At 36.2% G+C, this 19,743-nt stretch overlaps 1 protein-coding gene across 2 annotated transcripts in view; it reads right to left on the bottom strand.

Annotated features, from left to right (window-relative positions):
- SCN9A (sodium voltage-gated channel alpha subunit 9) overlaps window positions 1-19,743 on the bottom strand; it is a 70,070-nt gene that overhangs the window by 28,346 nt on the left and 21,981 nt on the right. For both annotated transcript variants that reach the window (XM_087819803.1, XM_087819804.1), the window contains exons 12-16: window positions 17,974-18,103; window positions 16,544-16,782; window positions 13,913-14,086; window positions 12,784-13,140; window positions 10,257-10,733 (exon numbers count right to left, since the gene is read on the bottom strand). In XM_087819803.1, coding sequence (XP_087675929.1) covers window positions 10,257-10,733; window positions 12,784-13,140; window positions 13,913-14,086; window positions 16,544-16,782; window positions 17,974-18,103 — 1,377 coding nt within the window. The remainder of the gene's footprint in view (window positions 1-10,256; window positions 10,734-12,783; window positions 13,141-13,912; window positions 14,087-16,543; window positions 16,783-17,973; window positions 18,104-19,743) is intronic.

The following is a 19,743-nucleotide window of genomic DNA, read 5'->3' as shown; positions in this document are numbered from 1 at the left end:
CTTCGTCCAAAGAAAAGTAATATATTTCAAGTCATTCTTCACAACTGAAATATCCAGGGAATGGCCATTTGTTAACCGGTACCTCATGTTTTCTAACAGTAGTTTGGTAAAAAGAAAATAGTAATAATAATTTAGGAATTAAATACACCCATATATTTCTGGAAACAGTTTTCTCAAAAGTTGTGTTTTACCTATACATATATAGATAGCATTGTATATGTCTGCATCTTTATTTAGGGTCTAGTGGGGAGGATATTTACTATATTCTGGAATAAAATTGTTTCCTAAGAGAATATTGTCTCTAAATCCCATCAATTTGAAATAGAAAAATATGTATTTTACTTACAAGCACCTTTAAAATTAACTTTAAGTAAACTGGAATGATAATATGATTTTTTAAAAATTTGAAACTGGTAGCACTAATATCCCTAGAGAGTATCAATTTCAGGATGAAGTTTTGCTTCCATTATTGCACAATGGAAAATGATAATACAGATCCCAACAATGACAGAGAAATTCAAAATATGAACTGGATTATAAAAAAAGGGCTAATCTATTATTAACATAGGTCCCCTCCACCCAACGAACTATTAGTTTTGTCATCCAACAAGGTATGCTAAAATTAAAACAAAATATTATATCTGAGTCTTGTATTTTATTTTATACTTGTTAAAATACTACATGAGGCAATTCATACTAATCTGCTTCTAATTCTAGGAAAAGTGTTTTATATCTTATTGACAGATTTAGTGTTCACTTCATAATATGCTCTAGTTCAATCTTGTATCTTCTGAGGCTACTCTGCATATCTCCTTATGAGATATATATATAATCAGAAACTTATTCTCAATGAGCAGTATTGCTTCTGGAATCAAATTAAGCATTTCAAGCACTTATAACTCATTCGTTCATAGGCAGGGCCTAGTAAATTAATAATCGATGCATTTTACATATGATCAAATAATAACCAAATGTTAATTACTGAATGAATTAAAGAAATAGAAATCTAGTTATCACTTCAAATGTACTGAGTTTGGCCTAGAAGCTGGGCACTTGGATTCTGTCTCAACATTTGAGATGTGTATTTAGAAAGCTCATTTATATGATGAGATACTTCCTTATCTATAAATACAAGTCTAGCATTAGAATGGTCATTTCCTGTTCTGAGATTTTATGTTTATGCCTAAAATATTTCTCCCACAAAAACTGTTTCTTCAAAGAGTTCTAATTTACTGAATTTAAACGTGACATTTTTTTCTGGCTTTACAGAGCTATACTGGACATATAACACTGTGTAAGTTTAAGTTGTACAGTGTGATGATTTGGTACACACATATATTATGAAATGTGTATCACCTAACGTCAGCTAACACATCCTTCACCCCATATAGTCACCATTTTTGCTGTTGTTACGGTGAGCACATTACAGCCGCTTTACTCTCACAGCAATAATGTGACAATTTAATGTGATGTATATCTATACATATATAGCTTAAATTAGCAGGGAAAGTTGATGAGACTTTCAGATTAAATGTTGTTTCCATGGCTCTGTTATAGTCTATATCTTACTACTTTTATAATCCATCCAATAAATATCTGTACATCATGCACTTGAAATCACCTAAGGACATGAGAGAGAGATCAAGAAAGTCATTAAGAGCATAACAAAAAATGATGGAGTTGTCCCAGTGACATGCTGTGATGTCAATTCCTCTATGGAACAATTGAACGTATATGTTTCTACTTTCTTGCAATGGGTCAGGCAGAACATGTGTAGCTGAAGAGCATGCATGACACTGAAAAAAATATCATATATGTATGATTTTTTTTTTTAGGTAACCTGTGTAAAAGTGCTCACATATGTCTCTGCCTGGTTAAGAGCACAGAGCTGCCTCCTTGATTGATCCAGTTTGTTTTTACCCCTGTGAGAAGTAAGAAGGTTAGGTACTGAAGTTTAGAAGTGCAGCAAATTGGAACAGTTTAGTCAACTGATTTACAATGTTTAAAATCACATACCTGTAAAGAGAGATTAGTTATGTTTCACAATACATGCCATATGCTCAATACAAAGCAATATATTTGAAACACAGTAATAAGATTAAATATCTTTTAACATAGATTTAAAAATAATGAACTAAATAGTTACATAATTCTGTTATTTAGAAGAATTTAAATACTGTAATATGCTGAGACAATCTTTTGCATTCTGTTTGTTTTTCATAAAAACATTTCAACATTAGTGAGTCTCAATATTGGAGTGGGATGACAGTAAGGGTGTGTAGTTTTTATAAAAGCATATTATAAAGTAGCATTTTTAGTTACTTTTAATATCATATTTAATTTTTATATTTCAAACAGCATTACAGAAAAGATGTTTTCAAATTACTCAAAATCAAAAGATGAGAAACATTAAATGTCAGGTCAAAATTTCATTGTTTTTAGACCCATAAACCATTTCAATAAAGATAAAAGATTTTAAAGATAGTTTGGAACCAATTTTCAAAAAAGAAATTATCTAAGTAAAATTCTATAGAAGTGTTTTGTTTTTGTAAAAATCTATACATAAAAGATAAGGTCAAATGTCAGCTTCCCCCAAAGGTATAATTGTAACTAATCCCTAAATCTTACTAAGTCAAATGCATTTCTGAAAAATTTATTTTGTTTTCTAAAATGCAATAATGAGAACAAATCTAAACTGCCTTCAACTGCCTCTTTGAGGAAAAAAGCTTAAAAAAAATCTAAAGAGATAGACCTGAGAACAATGTAATTAAAATAATTATATAGTAAAAGGACATAATATATTTAACTGTGGTGACTACAAATATTTATAAAATCAATAAAAGGAATGCATCTAACAACAAGTAAGCATTTAAGTTTCTCCAAAGATGATGTCTTTCAAAATTAATACTGAGTAGATGAATGGGTGGATGGATAAGTGAATGAGTGAATCAGGTGAACAATATGAATGCTTGTTCCTCTGCCTGAGATTTTCTTCTCCACGTATTCACCTAATGAGTTCATCTCCATCCTCAGCGTTGGCTCAAGTGCCACTTCCTTTCATATCCCTGACCCAAAGCATCCTCAATGGACTATTTTATTATTATGATATGGAATGTGCTTTGTTCTGCTCTATGTTATATTACTGAGGTAGATTATAACCTAATAAATCAGCATTAAGGAGGGTTAGAAGCTGAACATTAATCAGCAAATGCACAATACCATTATAATAGAAAATATTATCCTGAATTGCAACATTACAAGGATATAATAGAAAATAATTAAATTCCCATTCACTCTGTTGCCTTTCTATGATTGTTAAAACTTGGCATTCAAATTCAAAAAGATCCCCGAAATATCAGTGACTGACCAACATCACATCTTGTCATCTTTTAGTGTGCTAGTCATCTGTAAGTACAGATTAATAATATCCACTTTCCAGGGTTGTCACAAGGAGGAAGGTTATATAGTGTAGTGAAAGTGGCTAGGTCTCCTTGGTGCTTTCTTCATTTGTGTCCACCTATCAAGTGTTGAGCTGATCACTTGACCTCTTACTTTCTGTGGCCCTGAAGTGCAGTGGAGGCTGAGGTGCAGTGCCAAGGCATTCACCCCTCCAGCTGCCAGGCTCATGGCTGAGTTCCTCTCTAGGAATGGTCATGCAGAAGGGAGCTGCCTCATCCAAGTTTACACTGCTTCCCCTAGAAGAGAGGAGGGAGAGCCTGCACCCAATGACCAGCCGGTTCAGGGAACAAAGGCCTAACCACCTTGCTTCAATTTGGGTTATCCCAAAGCCAGAGATGCCTGTAGGGTCAGCCAAGGCCTGTGCTGTAGTTGCAGAGATATTCAACTTCTCCCTCTGCCCAGGTATCTTGTTTCCCGCACTTCTTACAGGTATAAAGTGTTGTTCCTGAGAACACTACCCAGCAAAATCTCTTAAACTAAAGATTTCTCCCAGAGGTGGCTTCCCAGGGACCCTGACCTCAGACTGACTCCTGGTGCAATCCCATGGTTAACACAAATTAACATACAAAATTTCAACCTGTCTACAACTCTGACTTCTCTTTTTAAGACTGTTTCCAATTACCTACTGTTCAGTATCACTTAGCTATCCTGCAAGTTGCTAACAATTAAGATGTCTGCAGATTTAAAATGTTGCTCCCTTACCCTCTAAATTTGCTCTGCCCCTGTATATTTTTAATAGCATCAATAACTACCCAGTTTTCTAAACCAAAACCTTTTGTTATAAGTCAATTTGTATCACTCCAAAAGATATATTGAACTCCTAACCCCTGGCACCCTTGAACATGACCTTATTTGGAAACAGGGGTTTTGCAGATGTAGCATGTTAAGATGAGGTCATTGGGGTGGGTGCTAATCCAATATAATTAGTGTCCTTATAAGAAGAGAAGACAGAGACACATAGGGAGAATGTCCTCATGTGAGGACAGGAGCAGAGATCAGAGTGAAGCAGCTACGAGGGACAGAAGGCCAAGGATTAAAGCCCACCACCAAAAAGCTAGAAAAAAAGTAAGGGAGGATCCTCCCTAGAGTCTTCAGAGAGAGCATGGCCCTGCTAACATCTCCATTTCAGACTTCTAGCCTCTAGAACTGTCAGAGAACACGTTTCTGTTGCATAAACCCAGCAAGTTTGTAATACGTTTTATGGTGGCCACAGGAAAATAACACACCCTTTAAAACATTTCACAACTCATATATCCAGACCTTAAGGAAGCCCTTATAGTCTAACTTGCAAGAGTTGATCCCCACCTGCCACCGTCACTCTCTTTCTTAGCTTGAGATCTCATTAGCTGTCCTTTGGAGAACTGCAATAGTTTCCTATCCTCTTGCCTTTCTCCCCCTGCTGGGCTTTATCACACCCCTAGTGCAATTTTCATTAAAAGTACAAGTTTGTTAACAAAGTATTACAAAACAAGACCTTAAAATTTCTTCTTTCTGTTAAATAAAAATAAACATATTTCAATTTCTTGTCATGTACATCAAGCCACCCACTCTCTGGCCCTAACCTACCTCTGTAACCTAGTACTTCCCACCAGGCCATCCTCACCTGGATTTAATGGGCCTTTTTGCATCTGGATGCTTCTTCAGGTTCCAGTCCCCCATTTACCTCTACCAGAAAGGTATCTGTCTCTTTCTCTCATTTCCTCTTTCTCTCTCTTTCCCCCCTCTCCCTTTTCCTCCTTCCCTCTGTCACTCTTTCTCCTGATCTGCCTGATAAATTCTCTTCACTCTAAAACATACTTTAAGTACCATCTTCTCTGTGAAGTATTCCAATTTATTTTCAAGATTAGTTACCCCATCCTCTATCCTGCCTCAAAATTGAGTCTAAAACTCCATTTTAGTGCTTTTTATATGTTTAATTATAATCTTGCTATACTCTATAGCACATAAGACAGTGCCAGAGACAAAGAAGACCTTCAGCCTACATTTACTGAAGACATGAGCAGTGATGACGCCATGTCTTTCTAGTGTCTACCAGGTATACAGTAACAAGTAGATGCTCAGGAAATGTGAGCTAAAAAGGGTTAGTGATGATTGATAGAAAATGTACTCAGATGTACTCCTTTGCAGTTTCTTCTCCCACAGTGATCAAGTGAATGATGGGCTTATTTGGACTGTGCTTCCTTTTGGAAAATGAAGTTTTGCATTAATGTGTTTGCAGTGTTTTGCGCGACTCTCTTGAAGGTAGAAAGTTTGATTATATAAAATCCGAAGCTTTCATTGATCTCCTTTTTCCAAGCACCTCAGCTAACTCCATCACAGCTTCGATACAATATTTCAAAACACTAAAGAACCATTAAGCAAAATTTAAGTATCTGCATTTGTCTTGAGAAGGAATGAATGGGGATGTTTTCTGTGAAGAAATTTTTACACAGATGTTTTCCTCTCTGCTGAGCACACAAAATGAGCAAATTCACTTAAGCCGGCCTTGAAAAGTGAATGTATTTGTCAAAAGAGCAATAAAGGAGACTTGGGGTGTAAGATTCATAGCCAGTAAAGGAGCTTCTTGGAAAGCTGTAATAGACGGCTACTATATATTTTATATGCTTTAACATCATATGAGGCTGTTATGGTTTTAAATATTTGGAGAAATAAATTGGGCACATTTAATGGTTTTTCTCTAAAATTTACATACACTTCCAAAATCAATGTTACAGTTTGGTAAAATGGCTCTATTTTTTTTTCATCTTTAAAGCAGAGAAGGAAGTAATCTGTAATAGCTAAAAACTAAGGGAATGCCTCTTTAAGCATCTAAGAATGAGCTCTCCATTTTAAAAAATTAATTATTAATTTAGTTTTCTAAAGCTTTCAGTTTGAGGTTTGGCACAATTAAAAAAAAAGAAATATACTTCTTAAGAATTTAGTTAAGCCAGATGCCAATCACATTAAATTATTACAGCTGGGTGAAAGAATTTTTTCCTAAGCAACCTTTAGCACAATGCCTGGAGCACAGTAGGTCTCAGTAAGTATTTACTGAATAAATGGGTGCATTCCATATTTCCTTCAAGGCTCATAGTAATGAAGGGCTTCACTGCTAAAGGTAAAAGTCTGCGCATTGTATTGTTAACATTTGCCCTGGGCTTAGAGGGCTGCACTGGCCTCAGAAGAGGCTGATTCTGGGAGGGGTCGTGGGTTCAGTATCTGCATTCTGAGAAGCAATGGCGGGAATCTGATTGTCATGGGTCCCCATGAGCTGACAGTGTTTCTTCCTTGATTGTGAGACCAACTTTATCTTCAGAGGAACGCTGATGTTCTATTGCCAGTAATTTCCTCACAACTGTTTAAGATATTTTACTTGACACTTTTATTTGAACTCATACTTTGGTCATTTTCTGGTAAGGTGTTCAATTATAAATACTTTCACTTCATTCTGGAGTGTACATTTAACTGTCTGTCAGGGCAAGGTAACCTGCCTATCTGAGAGGTGATACCAGAAGAGGGTGGAAAAGTCTCCATAAAATATAATGGGAAAATAGGACACTCGGCCATACAAGACAGGGCTTTAAATATACATATGTATATTTTTATTGTTGACTGAAATAAGCCAACCAGAAAAAGATAGGGCTTTTGGAGGAGGGGTGGAGATGTGGAGGGAAAAGAAAGTTGTCAAAGGTCAAAAATATTCTTTCCCCCTGTTCAAAATGCAGATTTGTAAACAGCCCATGAATAAATACAATATCTCAGGAGCCTGGATCAAAACAAACCAGGAGTGAATTTAGGTTCATTTCCCAGGGCAACTCAGTCCATCACAGTGGCCACTGGGCACACTGCAGATAAGGGTGCTGAGGCGGCACCCGACTTAGGGAGAGTTCAAGGATGTGCCTGATAATGGAGAAAATAAAATGGAATTAAGCATTGCTAAGAAAGTCACTTTGAAATAGAGTTGGGAGGCCACTGAGGAAGTGGGGACTATGCATGTCTCATGCATCAGTTCTCAGAACTGCTATTAAGTTGCTAACTTGTGGCTAAACTCAGCTCAAGGCCAAGCCATAAACGTCCTGGAAGAGCAGCTGCTGCCTGGACTTGACCTCCTCCTGGGACTTCCCGCCAGCCTCATCTGCATATCGGAATTCACAATCCTGACGAACCCAGCCAGCAATCCTTCATTTGCACGGAGGCCCTCAGTGGGAACTGCATTTGTGGTTTTTTCCTTTATAAACCCTGCCTTTCTTTGTTCTCTTCAGAGCGCAATATGGATTGCGACCCAGATCTGTGCCTACAGGATTGCAATCCTTTTTGTTCAAATCAACGTTTGTTATAAACCTCTTATTTGGTTAACATGTTCCAGAACAGGCATTGTAACAAGCTCCCTGTGTCTTTACACACTAAAATTGTGAACCACTGATCTACATGATATTACCTCTCTTAAATTTAATCAGTAGCAAATAGCTCCTTACAGTGTATACGTGACTACTCAATTTCACACCCATAATAATCGTTAATTGGGCACGTAGTCTCCAAAAGGCACTTGTCTAATTATTAACATAAATTCTTTAATCTTCATTCCAATTTTAATTTGCATCTGAGGAAACTAAAAAAAGGGGATATTTTGAAATTGCTCAAGATCATAGTTAGTAAATACCAAAGCTAGGATTTAGGGCAAGTATTAAGTCTCAAGGCAGTGCTTAAGACTTAAATAACCTCAATGTATTGAATCAGGCATTACTTTCTATCGGGTAATCAATATTTGCTTCTTGGGCAAGGTTCATCAAGAACATGGCAATCACTATTTCAAAGCTATCTCAGGCATGAAAAGGTGGGAATAAGCAGTTAAAAAATCTAGGAACTCAAGTGGGAGCTGAAGATTAGGGGAATTAGAGCAGGGAAGTTAGCAAGAAAGGGTAAGACAAACACTTTAGATAAAGAAAATCAGCATTGTTTAGTGGTTCAGATGGAGAAAAACACACAAAACCAAGTGGTAACTAGGAACATTTAAATCTGAAGCAACTGGGGAGAGACTCTAGACACAGGGTTTCACAGCTGATGACAGCTCAATATTACCTCTAAGCTATCTAACCAATTTCCTATAAATCTTGAACTTCTATTATTTCTCAAATCCAACATACAGTCAAGTAGATTTGAATGTGCTCAAGATGATATACTTTGAGAAATGTCATGGAAAATTTCTCATAAAGAAGGGCAAACTCTCAAAGTCGATAATTTTAAACCTGAACTTCTTTTAGATGACGAAGATGAATTCAATAATACACAAAAACACCACACCATGCCTCTTTGAATTTTGGAGAGATTATGTCTTTTATGTAAGGTTTTAAAAATAAAACATTTTATTCCTTACTTTGTCATCTTGGAAAGAATTTCTTTGGCTACTTAGAAATATATACTTCTTACTCATATAATCATCTATTCACTCAATAAGTATTGAGAATTTACTATGCATTTAGTACTGGTCATACAGCTACTACACACACACACACACACACACACACACACACACACACACACACACACAGCTGTGTATCTTTATTACAAAGTCCACTATAAATTCATGGAGGTCAAATTGAATATAGGGTTAAGCAGGCAGAAGACGTTTGGTAAATACCTGTCAAATTTTTTCAAATGTGATTTAAAGAAAGGAAAAACATTTAAGTGATATCTTAAAAGTTTAGATGCCATTAAATGCTCTGTCATAAAACTCACTTATGATATTATATTCCATATTAAAAAATATAGCTCAATAATACTTTGAATATATGCAACCAGGTGTAGGGAAGGAGTATACAAAAAAGTTTTAATAAAAGATTCCTGTTCTTAATGAGTTTATAGTACTCTGATGCATACAATCATTTCTCAAAAAAATTAAAATACAAGACTAAAAATAACAAATCCAGGAAGAAGCATAATATTGTGTGGAGTTCAGAATGAGGAGAGATTACATCTGCTTGGGGAGAAATCAGAAAAGATGTAATAGCAACCACTTTTGAGCATTCTGAGTACTTTCTAAGCATTTTATATATGTGTTAATTCATTTAACCCTTACCTAACCCTATGATTTAAGGACTAAAAATTTTACAAATGAGGAAGCTGAAGGCTATGTCTTTATAAAGACGTGTATAGGATTCTGAATGAAGGAAATCCAAAGCAAAGTCAGTGAGGTAGTGTCTGTGGCTCAGAAGGAAATCGGCTTGTACAGGTGAAAGAATTCCAGGAAAACACTAGGAGACACAGTTGGTCAAAGCTGGTGGGGGCCATGATGTGAAGACTCTATCTACGGCCTATAATTCAGGAGGCTTTGGGGACTAAGGATACTTCAAGGGAGTGACATGATTAGGACTGAACCTGAGTAAAATTAATCAAATAAAGAGACTAGAGTAGATGAAAAATGGAGGCAAAGATATCATTAAAGACTCTACTTGGAATGGTTTAGGTAAGAAGTAGTGAGTCCAAAGGCCAAGGGAATGAAGATGAGCAGTGGATTCAACAGACACTGTGGAGGAAACCTCTGTATGACCTTATAACTGATAGCAAACTGGGGATGAACGGAGAGAAGATTTAAAGATACCTGGTGCTTTCAAATATAGCTAAGATTAAATCAATTATTAAGGACCATTAAGCAAAACTTTATTAGATAACCCTTCAGGAAGCTGCTGTGTAAACTCACACACACAAAAACTGCCCATCAGCATGCAGTAAGAGAAAGGACTTATGACTCAAAAATCTGAAATTGTGGTTCATTTCATACTGATTAATACTATGAAACACAATGCGTATAAAAGTCTTACCCCTTTGCTGCATTCACTGTCTGAATCACTGCTAAGCTCCTCAGTGTTCATGTTTTCCAAATCGGATTCCCCAGGCGCAATTGGCACAGTCACCGTGAGGCTGGGATTGTGAATAAATGACTGACTGTCACTTTCTTCCAACAAGTATCTGTCTATGTTCCTTCCCAAACCACTGGTTTTATCTTTTTCCGTGTGGAAGTTGCGATCTTTGTTCATTTCAGCAAGCGTACGGTTAGACATATAGTTCTCCTTCTTCCTGTTTAGATCTTCCGCTTGTCTTGTCTCTTTGGGAATCTTGGGCCTTTTGGAAAATGCCGTTAGAATAAATTCCCGTAAGGTCTGTTTCACATAACTGATTCCCTTCTTAATCCTGGCCACTGCGATCTGCAGGTTGTTTGCATCCGTTTCCTCATCGCTGGCTGTGAGGTTGTCTGAACTAAATGAGCTCAGTAATAAAGCCAGAAACAGGTTGAGGACCTGGATCAGGGTGGGGTGGGTGTGGGAAAAGAGGGACACAGGAAATAAAAAAGAAAATAAGGACACTTTTCTGAAATAAAGGCCAACATCCACACCAGCAATGAAGATCTCTATACCTCTCCACACATAGATAAGAACATGTGATGCGAGGCGAGACTCCGCCCTACCCATGAAGGACTAGCGTAAGGAGCAGGGAACAACACTCCCATTACCACTGTCATTATGTCACCCTGAAGTTCATTCCTGCAGCAGGAGGCCCTTGGTCAAATTCCCTTTTATGAACCTGATAAGTCCTGCTAGTGTTTCCTTATGATTAATATATGTTACCAGGGGGAAAGAGTACAAGAAAACTGTGACTACTGTCTACTGTGCTGAAGTGATTTAGGTCAAGTCACTTTCCCCAGAAGATAAATGTCACTTATTGCAACAAATGGGATATGTCATACTTGCAGACCTCCTGTAATAAAATATTCTGTCCAAGAATTGTGTCAGCTTGCAACTTAATGAGGCTTTTAAAGCAGAGAAAAGGGCTTGCCCATTGAACCCAATTCAAATGAGAGAATGGCATTATGATCTGGGTGGCTTTAACACCAATCATTCTGGCCCTGGAAGAGACTGAAATGAGGTCAGGACAGTCATCCTTGAGGCAAAATCCTGTTTGTGTGCAAAACCATTTCTGCTGTTCCTCCCAGAGGTAGGGTCCAGGTGAACTCAATATTGTAAAAAATAAAGATTCTCACAGAGGGCTGAAAATATGTAAATTATATTTAAACATTGTTTTATATAGAAAACAAAAAGGTAATAGAATTACCCTTCCACGTAAATCTATTCATGGCCCAAAACATCTACCACATATTAATATAATCAAAATTATTTGGGAACACCTATCTATCTCCATCATGACATTATTTTGTTGTGGTTAGAACATTTAACTTCTACTCTCTTAGAGATGTTCAAGTGTTATTGACTATAATCACATGCTATAAAGTAGATTACTAGAACTTACTCATCTTATAACTAGAACTCTATACTCTTTTACCAGCATCTCTTATTTCCACCCCCACCCTCCCAGCTCCTAGTAACCACCAATGCAGCCTCTGTTTCTGTGCCTTTAATTCCATCAAAAACCACAACAAGATGTTAATATTTTATCATAGTCTACTGGATATAACAAATGAGAATGAAGTCCATTCTGTATCATGTATTCATGTTCTTATCAGGCAGGGACAGAAATGTTAATAGATATGTTTTACCCAAGGTGTGATTCTGATTAATGTTCTTCACCAGTTTCCTAATGTAAACTTGAGCTTACTAAAATCTAATTTTCCTAAACTACCCTCTAAAACTTATGATTTTTAATTAATTGGTAGTAAAGTGACCTAAGGAATGAGAAAAAGAAAAAAAAGAGAGGTCTGTTTAGCATATCGCTATATTATACAGAGGACTATATTAGAAATATAATTTTTTATTTCTTTCTTTTCAGATTAAATTCTCTATCATTGGTAATTCAATGGTGGTTGGTTATCAACTTTTGACATTATATTTCTGTCATCTTTCATTGGCAAAAATCTTGTAAAAAATATAAGTACGGGTTATCTGGCAGGAAAATTAAGACAATATTTTGTTGTTTTTTTCTGTTATTCCTCTATTGAAATGATCAATGTTCTATTACAATTAATAGTTTTAGATCTAATTAATCCTACATTATAAAATAACTGGTCATATTCTCATATAATAATTTTCTATGGAGAATTTTTTTTGTTAATCCTTACCTGAGGATATTTTTCCATTGCTTTTCAGAAAGGGAGGGGGACAGAGAGAGAGAGGGAGAGAGAGAGAAAGAGAAACATCCACAAGAGAGACACTCTACTGGTTGCCTCTCGCATTGCGCCCTGACCAGAACAGGGACCGAATTTGCAACCCAAGTTCAGGCCCTCAACCGGGAATTGAACCTGTGACCCTTTGTTGCACTGCTGATGCTCCAACCACTGAGCCACACCAGCCAGGGCACTATGGAGAATTTTAAATGTGTGAACATCTGGCGACATACCACTAGGTTTCCAATGACCATGACCATCATGAAAACAATAAGGCACATGGCTTGACCCGCGACCTCCATGCAGTCCCACATGGTCTCTATCCACTCTCCACACAGCACGCGGAACACAATCAGGAAGGAGTGGAAGAAGTCATGCATGTGCCAGCGTGGGAGTGTACAGTCCTCATTGATTTTGCAGACACATTCTTTGTAGTTTTTACCAAAGAGCTGCATGCCAACCACGGCAAAAATGAAGACAATGATGGCCAACACCAAGGTGAGGTTGCCCAGGGCCCCCACTGAGTTACCGATGATCTTTATCAGCATGTTCAGTGTTGGCCAAGATTTTGCCAATTTGAAAACTCGGAGCTAAAAGTAAACACAAAGCATAATATTAATTATTATAAGTATTAATGTTTCCAATCTTGAGTTTTATTACAAATTTTAAGTTCTAAAATATTGTCATTAGCTAGCAAAAAATTGATTATTTGTAGTTTAAATTTTCAGCCGTTCACAATATTTCTGTTACTTTGTTATACTTCTTCCAATATAATTACTATATATGTTTTGAAGAAAGTATACATTTTAGTTCAGGATTTCTACAGAAGCCTCTTAACATGGTTTCAGATATAAAGTTAATAATTTATCCTTAATTTTATTTTCTGATAGTTTTATAAAATTTTAATGCAGACACATAGGGATAAAGTCCAACCAGATAGAAAAAAAATGCTTTAAAAATTCTTTACCTTTTTGTATTTTTGTTATTAGACAACAATTGTTTTGGGAACAATGATTTAATTTTTAATTATCAAATCCACAAAGTAATGGATATATTATAATGGTTAAAATTCTGTAAACCATAAGCTTCTTACTGGGAAATAAATTATTGCCCTACTGGGTAAAGAAATATTTTCTATTATATGAGTATATACAACTGAATATATCTTTAAGATCCTAAAATTAAATATTCATGTGGCTTTGAGTTCTTTAAGTGTATTTGTTACTGAATGAACTTTATTTTATTAGACATCAGGACCTAATCTTTTCTTTTGGTTCAAACCTCCAAAAAATTTAAATAATAACAATCCCAAAATGAAGAAACACCCTTTTACATACAGAATATAAAGTACAGAATATTTACCAGTCTGAATGACCGGAGAACTGACAATCCGTCCACGTCTGATAGGAAAAGCTCCACTATACTTAAAGTCACAATAATGCTGTCAAAAATATTCCATCCTACTTGGAAATACTCATACGGATCCATGGCAATTAGTTTTAAAACCATTTCAGCTGCAAAAATCCCAGTAAAGACCTAAGTGAGAAATAGAATGTTGTCATGGTATTATTAGAAGGTATGGAATCAACGTAATGATGATAAAGACTAATTGTTTAGCATTTACTGTGCCTGGGACAGTATGCTAGACACTTTACAAATGTTTGTTAGCTTATTTAATCTTACCAGCTAGGTGTCATTATTCCTCCAGCCCTGCTATAAGCAGTGAAGGGGTAAAAGTCTCTTAAGTCTCCTGCCAGCTCTCATTAGCCTTAGATAGTACTTTAGAATAGAGCATATTAAAATTCCAGAAAAATAAAACCTTAGACAACTAAGACAGGTACTGTTCGCAAACAAATTTATATGGTCAATAAGTTATTTTGGAAGAAAGTAAAAGGAAAAACATAGATACTGAGATTTTGAACCAGTCTTTTTTTTCTGGTCTGACTACTCTTAGAGTAATAAAGAACATGTTGACTCACTCTTTAAAGATTTATCAACAGAAGAGAAGAAAGTGTTTAATTGACACAGTGGCAGCTAAAGCAAGACTTCCAAAGCTTTGACAGAAAAGTGCTTCACAAAACATCATTAATTCATGACACTGGTATCAAAGGACTCACTTAAAAAGGAAATAGTGAAAGACTTGCTTATAAATCATTCATAAACAAGGTGTAACTTGACTCAAAGAAACTGACCAAAGAAATTTCAAAGGGGAACGGTTAGGTCTATAACTACAATCCTAAAATAATGACTCAATCCTAAAATAATGCTGCTTCAAGAAGACTTGGGACTGTGGTAATAGATAGGAAACACAGTGAATGCTTTTTTATTTATTTATTTATTATTTATTTATTTATTTTTTATTTTAAATTTTATTATTGTTTAAAATATTACAGATGTCCCTTTTTCTCCCCAATGACCCGTTCCACTCCGTTCCTTCCCCCTCCCCAGTCCCTCTCCCCACCATTGTCCGTGTCCTTGAGTTGTGCATATATGCGTATAAATTCTTTGGTTACTCTCTCCCCCTCCACCCACCAGCCCTCCTCCCTCCCTCTGACATTCGTCAGTCTCATCTATGCTTCCATGTCATTGCTTTTTGTGTTCACACTGATGCAGTCAACTCAGTGAGACGGTATTGATTTTCATGACTCACCCTCCAACAATTAGAACCCAGATAATCCTATCTTTTTCCAAAGAGGAATTAAGGGGCAGAAGAATGCTAACTCAGAAAGCAAATGGGGTACAGGCATTCTGTCTATGAAAAGTTGTAAGCAGCTCAGGAGAGAAGACTGATCCAGAAACACCGTTTGGCTTTAAAGGGCAATTGGTTTAAAACCAAGGCAAAAGTGAAATTATCTGATACAGATATTCACAAAGGCATCTGGGATGATTCATATTTATGAAGAATCACAAGCTGGGACCCTTCAGCCATGAAATAGAATCTTTGCCTGCTTCATGCAGATTGTCAGAAAGTAGCATTTTTTTTGCAATAAAGTGTTCATTAAGCTGAAGTATGACCAACATGGAGTGTGGCATCAATCTTCCTAATCAGATGCTATATCTTCCTGAAGCCTGCAGGTCACCCTCTCGCCTGCCCTTATGTCTCCTGTGTCCAGTTAACCATTTTGGTTTCTCAATATTCTTGTTCTTAAGGCTTGTTTCTGCTAATCAACTGAAAGCATGATGATCATGATGATCATGATGATCATAGTAACAATAAGTTTAGGTTGTTGAGTACTTACTGTATCCCAGGCTAATAAAAAGTAGAAAGTGTTTAATCCTATTTCAACAATATGATAAATGAAGTATTACCATCATTATATTATAAATAAAGAATTATTATTTTATAAATGAGGTCTATTATTCTATAAATCAGAAAATTAAAGATTATAGAGGTTAACACATTTGTCCAAAATCAGGATTCAACCCAGTACTGTGAGATTCTAAAGGCACAGACACTTCACCTATTATGTCAAAACAAAGCATCCAGAGTTTTTCTGAAAATATGTGGGAAGCTGCAACGTTATTATGAAATGGATAAGAATATATCAAAATTTCAAAGTAGTCATCCCAAGAAACATGCTGACAGAAAAAACCCCACAGTAACAACTCCCCCAAATGGTGACTCTTAACGAAAATATTGTTATTTATAGACTTCAACACTACTGCAAAATTATTATTTTTTCCATTGCTTTTCAGAGAGAGTGACGGGGGGGGGGGGGAGAGAGAGAGTGTGTGACGTGGATGTGAAAGAGACACACTGACTGGTTGGTACGTGCCCTTGACCAGAAATCGAACCTGTGACCCTTTGATGCCTGGGCTGACTCTCTAACCACTGAGCCATGCCAGCCAGGGATCTACTGCAAAGTCATTTAAAAATAGTATCTATCACCAGTAACTTGACTCTGTACAATGATTCACAGTGAATATGCATAATTACCTAGCTGTGTATACTTCTAACTTAAAAAAAGAAAGAAATGCCTTTAAGTGACTCACCAAATTCCCCACAGCAAGCACGTTTCCGAATTCTACAGTCATTGGGTGATGCTCCATTGCCATGAAGAGCGTGTTTAAAATGATGCAAATGGTAATAGTAAGATCTACAAAAGGATCCATTACAATAACATAAATAAGCTTTTTAAATTTTATCCAAAGTGGGGAGCAATTCCAGATCAGGAAGGTGTGTGCAAATCTGTACCACCAAGGTGGACACTTTTGTCTGGACTCTTCCAGTTCTGGGAGGAGAAAAAATCCAGAAAACATGAAGTCAATCATTTGAATGTTTTATTCCTAAGCAGTTACCCATCAGCAGCGCTCTTTCCCACTGAAACAAGTCTTCTGCGTCAGACTTTTCAAATTTAACAGTACTGTTTCCATGAAATCATAGCATTATTACACAAAAATGTAATATTACATAGCATTATTACATAAAAGGGTAATAACATTAACATGTAATAACCCTACCACATGTTCACTTGCTAGATCCTAAGTGAGGGGAAGGTAGTGAAATTAGTGACTGAAAGCAGATACAGCATCTCTCAAAGAAACATGTACCTAACATGTGATGGAAAACAAGACAACCTATGTTTTCTTAAGGGAGAAATGTATATTTTCCACCAATGTACACACTTCCCCCCTGTCTCCTTAGTCCCATGACAACAATAAGACAATTCTACTCTATCCAGGAAGACTTTTGCCAGTTCACAGCTGAAAACAATTCCAGAACAAGGAGACTAGAAATAACTTATGGAGTGACTCATACAAGTGATATTTCGTTCCATTAGCTTATTTGCTTCTCACCATAAATTTAGGAGTTGCGAGGAAACTTTGGTGAGGTGGTAGCCTTTGGACAAGATAGGAACTAGAGCATATTTTGGGGGGAGAGAATGGGAGCCAGCACATTATAAAAGTAGTCACTCTTTGACTCCCTTCTCAGTGCTTATGAGGGTCTAACCACTATTACTGACATTACATTTTCAAACCTGCTTTCTCTAATGCCTTTTCATCATAATTTTAACAGATGTCATGTCACATGTTAACATTTTACAAGTTTATAGAATGTGCTCCGGCAGTAATTTATCTACATCTGGAAGTATGTATTATTTCCTTACATATTAGAGAGATAATAAATTCAGAGATAGTTTCTAAGTTTACATAGTGGAAGAACCATACAGCCCTGGGTTAACCTAGGTTCTTCATTAATTACCACTAAGCTATTTATCTTTGAAAAGTTGTATCATTCAATACCTATCTTTAATCACAATTTCATCCATTTTAAACACATAAAGATGATTCCATTAGTGTCCATTGGTTATCTTTACCATTGCTTATAACCATTCTAAATTCTTCCTAAGAACTTCATGTACTGACCAGGATTTATCTGAATTTCATCTAAAAAGTCTGTTTAGTAAAGAGAATAGTATTACCTTCTACAGTGTTTGTCAGTATGCTTGCTCTACTCATTGCTCTTTGTCTGAGATGGGGGTCATTCAACATATCTTCAGAAAGGAGATAAGAACTGGAACGTCGCTTTTTGTGTATTTGACTGGTTGTACCCTAAAAAATATGATCATTTAAAGTTTAAAAATATAATTCTAATAAATTACACATATAAAATTTTGCTTAGGTAGCTATAATGAGTAATTAAAAGTAGAGAGGAGATTGCTGCATTCAAATCATGGCGCTGCTACACTGGCTGTATCATAGGAGAGTTACTTGACCTCTTTCTGTCTCATTTTTATCATTAGTAAAATGGAGATATTCACAGTACTTGCCTTATATGCTTGCTATGAGGAGTAATTAATATTTAGAATTAATATTTAGTTAATAAAAAATTAAACTGAGCTGCTTTTATTGTTATAATCACTATCATCATCTATCTTTCTGGGTCTCCAACGTATTCAGGTAGTTTTACCATGTAAGAGTCTTATATGAAAACAGCTAAACAAGTGTCCTTGGAGTGTGTGTGTAAAGGGGTAGAGTCTCAGTGTTCTCTGACAAATTTCTTTAATTAGTCTTTGTTGAGGTAACAGCATTAATGGAGGAGACTATAATGATTGCTTCTTATTGTCAAGGTAGAGCTCATCAACCGATCTGAGTATATGATGATAAATGACTCAGTTTGAAAAGGACAATTAAGAGTGACGGGAGCTGTAGCAAAATAGAGAATGTAAGCTCCATCTAAAAGAGGTGACCACTGTTTAGTTGAAAGGATTGCTGCCATGCAAGAATATGAGCTCGGTTTTACCAGGTATACTCATTTTTATGTGAAATACCTTATTTCTAAATTATGGAAACTCATTCAAAGTTAAAACACTATGCCGGTTCAGAGCAGGTCAACAATAGGCACACAAACACACATGCTCACACACATACTTATATACATACAAACAACTATACAACTCTACATTTATCATTGGTCTATCCATTTACCAATCTAAATGCTTGTGTGTTATGTATATATGTGTATGTACACACATACACACCACTGACAAACATATATGTATAGTTCTAGAAATGCAAATTTGTATAGTTGTTTAGATATATATGTATATATATCAAAACATAGACACACAGGCATAAATATGCCCATATGTGTATGTATGTATGCAAGTAGGTGCATGTTCACAGACATATACATATCTACAGGTAGCTTTGTTTGTTTGTTTGCTTTTTAATCCTCTCCCGAGGATATTTTTTCCATGGCTTTTCAGAGAGAGAGGAAGGAAGAGAGCGAGAGAGGGCCTCGCTCACAAGCCCCCACTGGGGTTGGAGATTGAGCCTGCAACTGAGGTACGTGCCTTGGCCTGAATCGAACCCGGGACCCTTCAGTCCATGGGCCGATGCTCTAAACCGGCTGAGCTAAACTGGCTAGGGCTACTTGTAGCTTGTTATAGAGATCTCTCTATAACTATGTTTTCCCTCATACAGTCTCTACCTTCTGACTTTTCAGAAGCAGAGACTTCTTTTTCCCCAAGTCAAGAAAAGAATTTGTTTAATCAACAATTCAAATAAAATGAAAACATTTCACTTAAAAATGTGAAATAATCTTCAAATTTGATATAAATGATATAATTATTTACAGATACTACACACTGAAAAGCAAAACTCAACAAAGATCCGATTCCACAGAAATTTGACATGCTCATCTGAAAAGGAAAAGTGCCTTCCAGAGGGCTGGAGCGGTATCATGCAAC

The sequence above is a fragment of the Miniopterus natalensis genome, chromosome 8 (genome assembly GCF_054644295.1).
Source record: "Miniopterus natalensis isolate mMinNat1 chromosome 8, mMinNat1.hap1, whole genome shotgun sequence".
Lineage (NCBI taxonomy): Eukaryota > Metazoa > Chordata > Mammalia > Chiroptera > Miniopteridae > Miniopterus > Miniopterus natalensis.
This window is presented reverse-complemented; position numbering and strand designations above follow the sequence as displayed.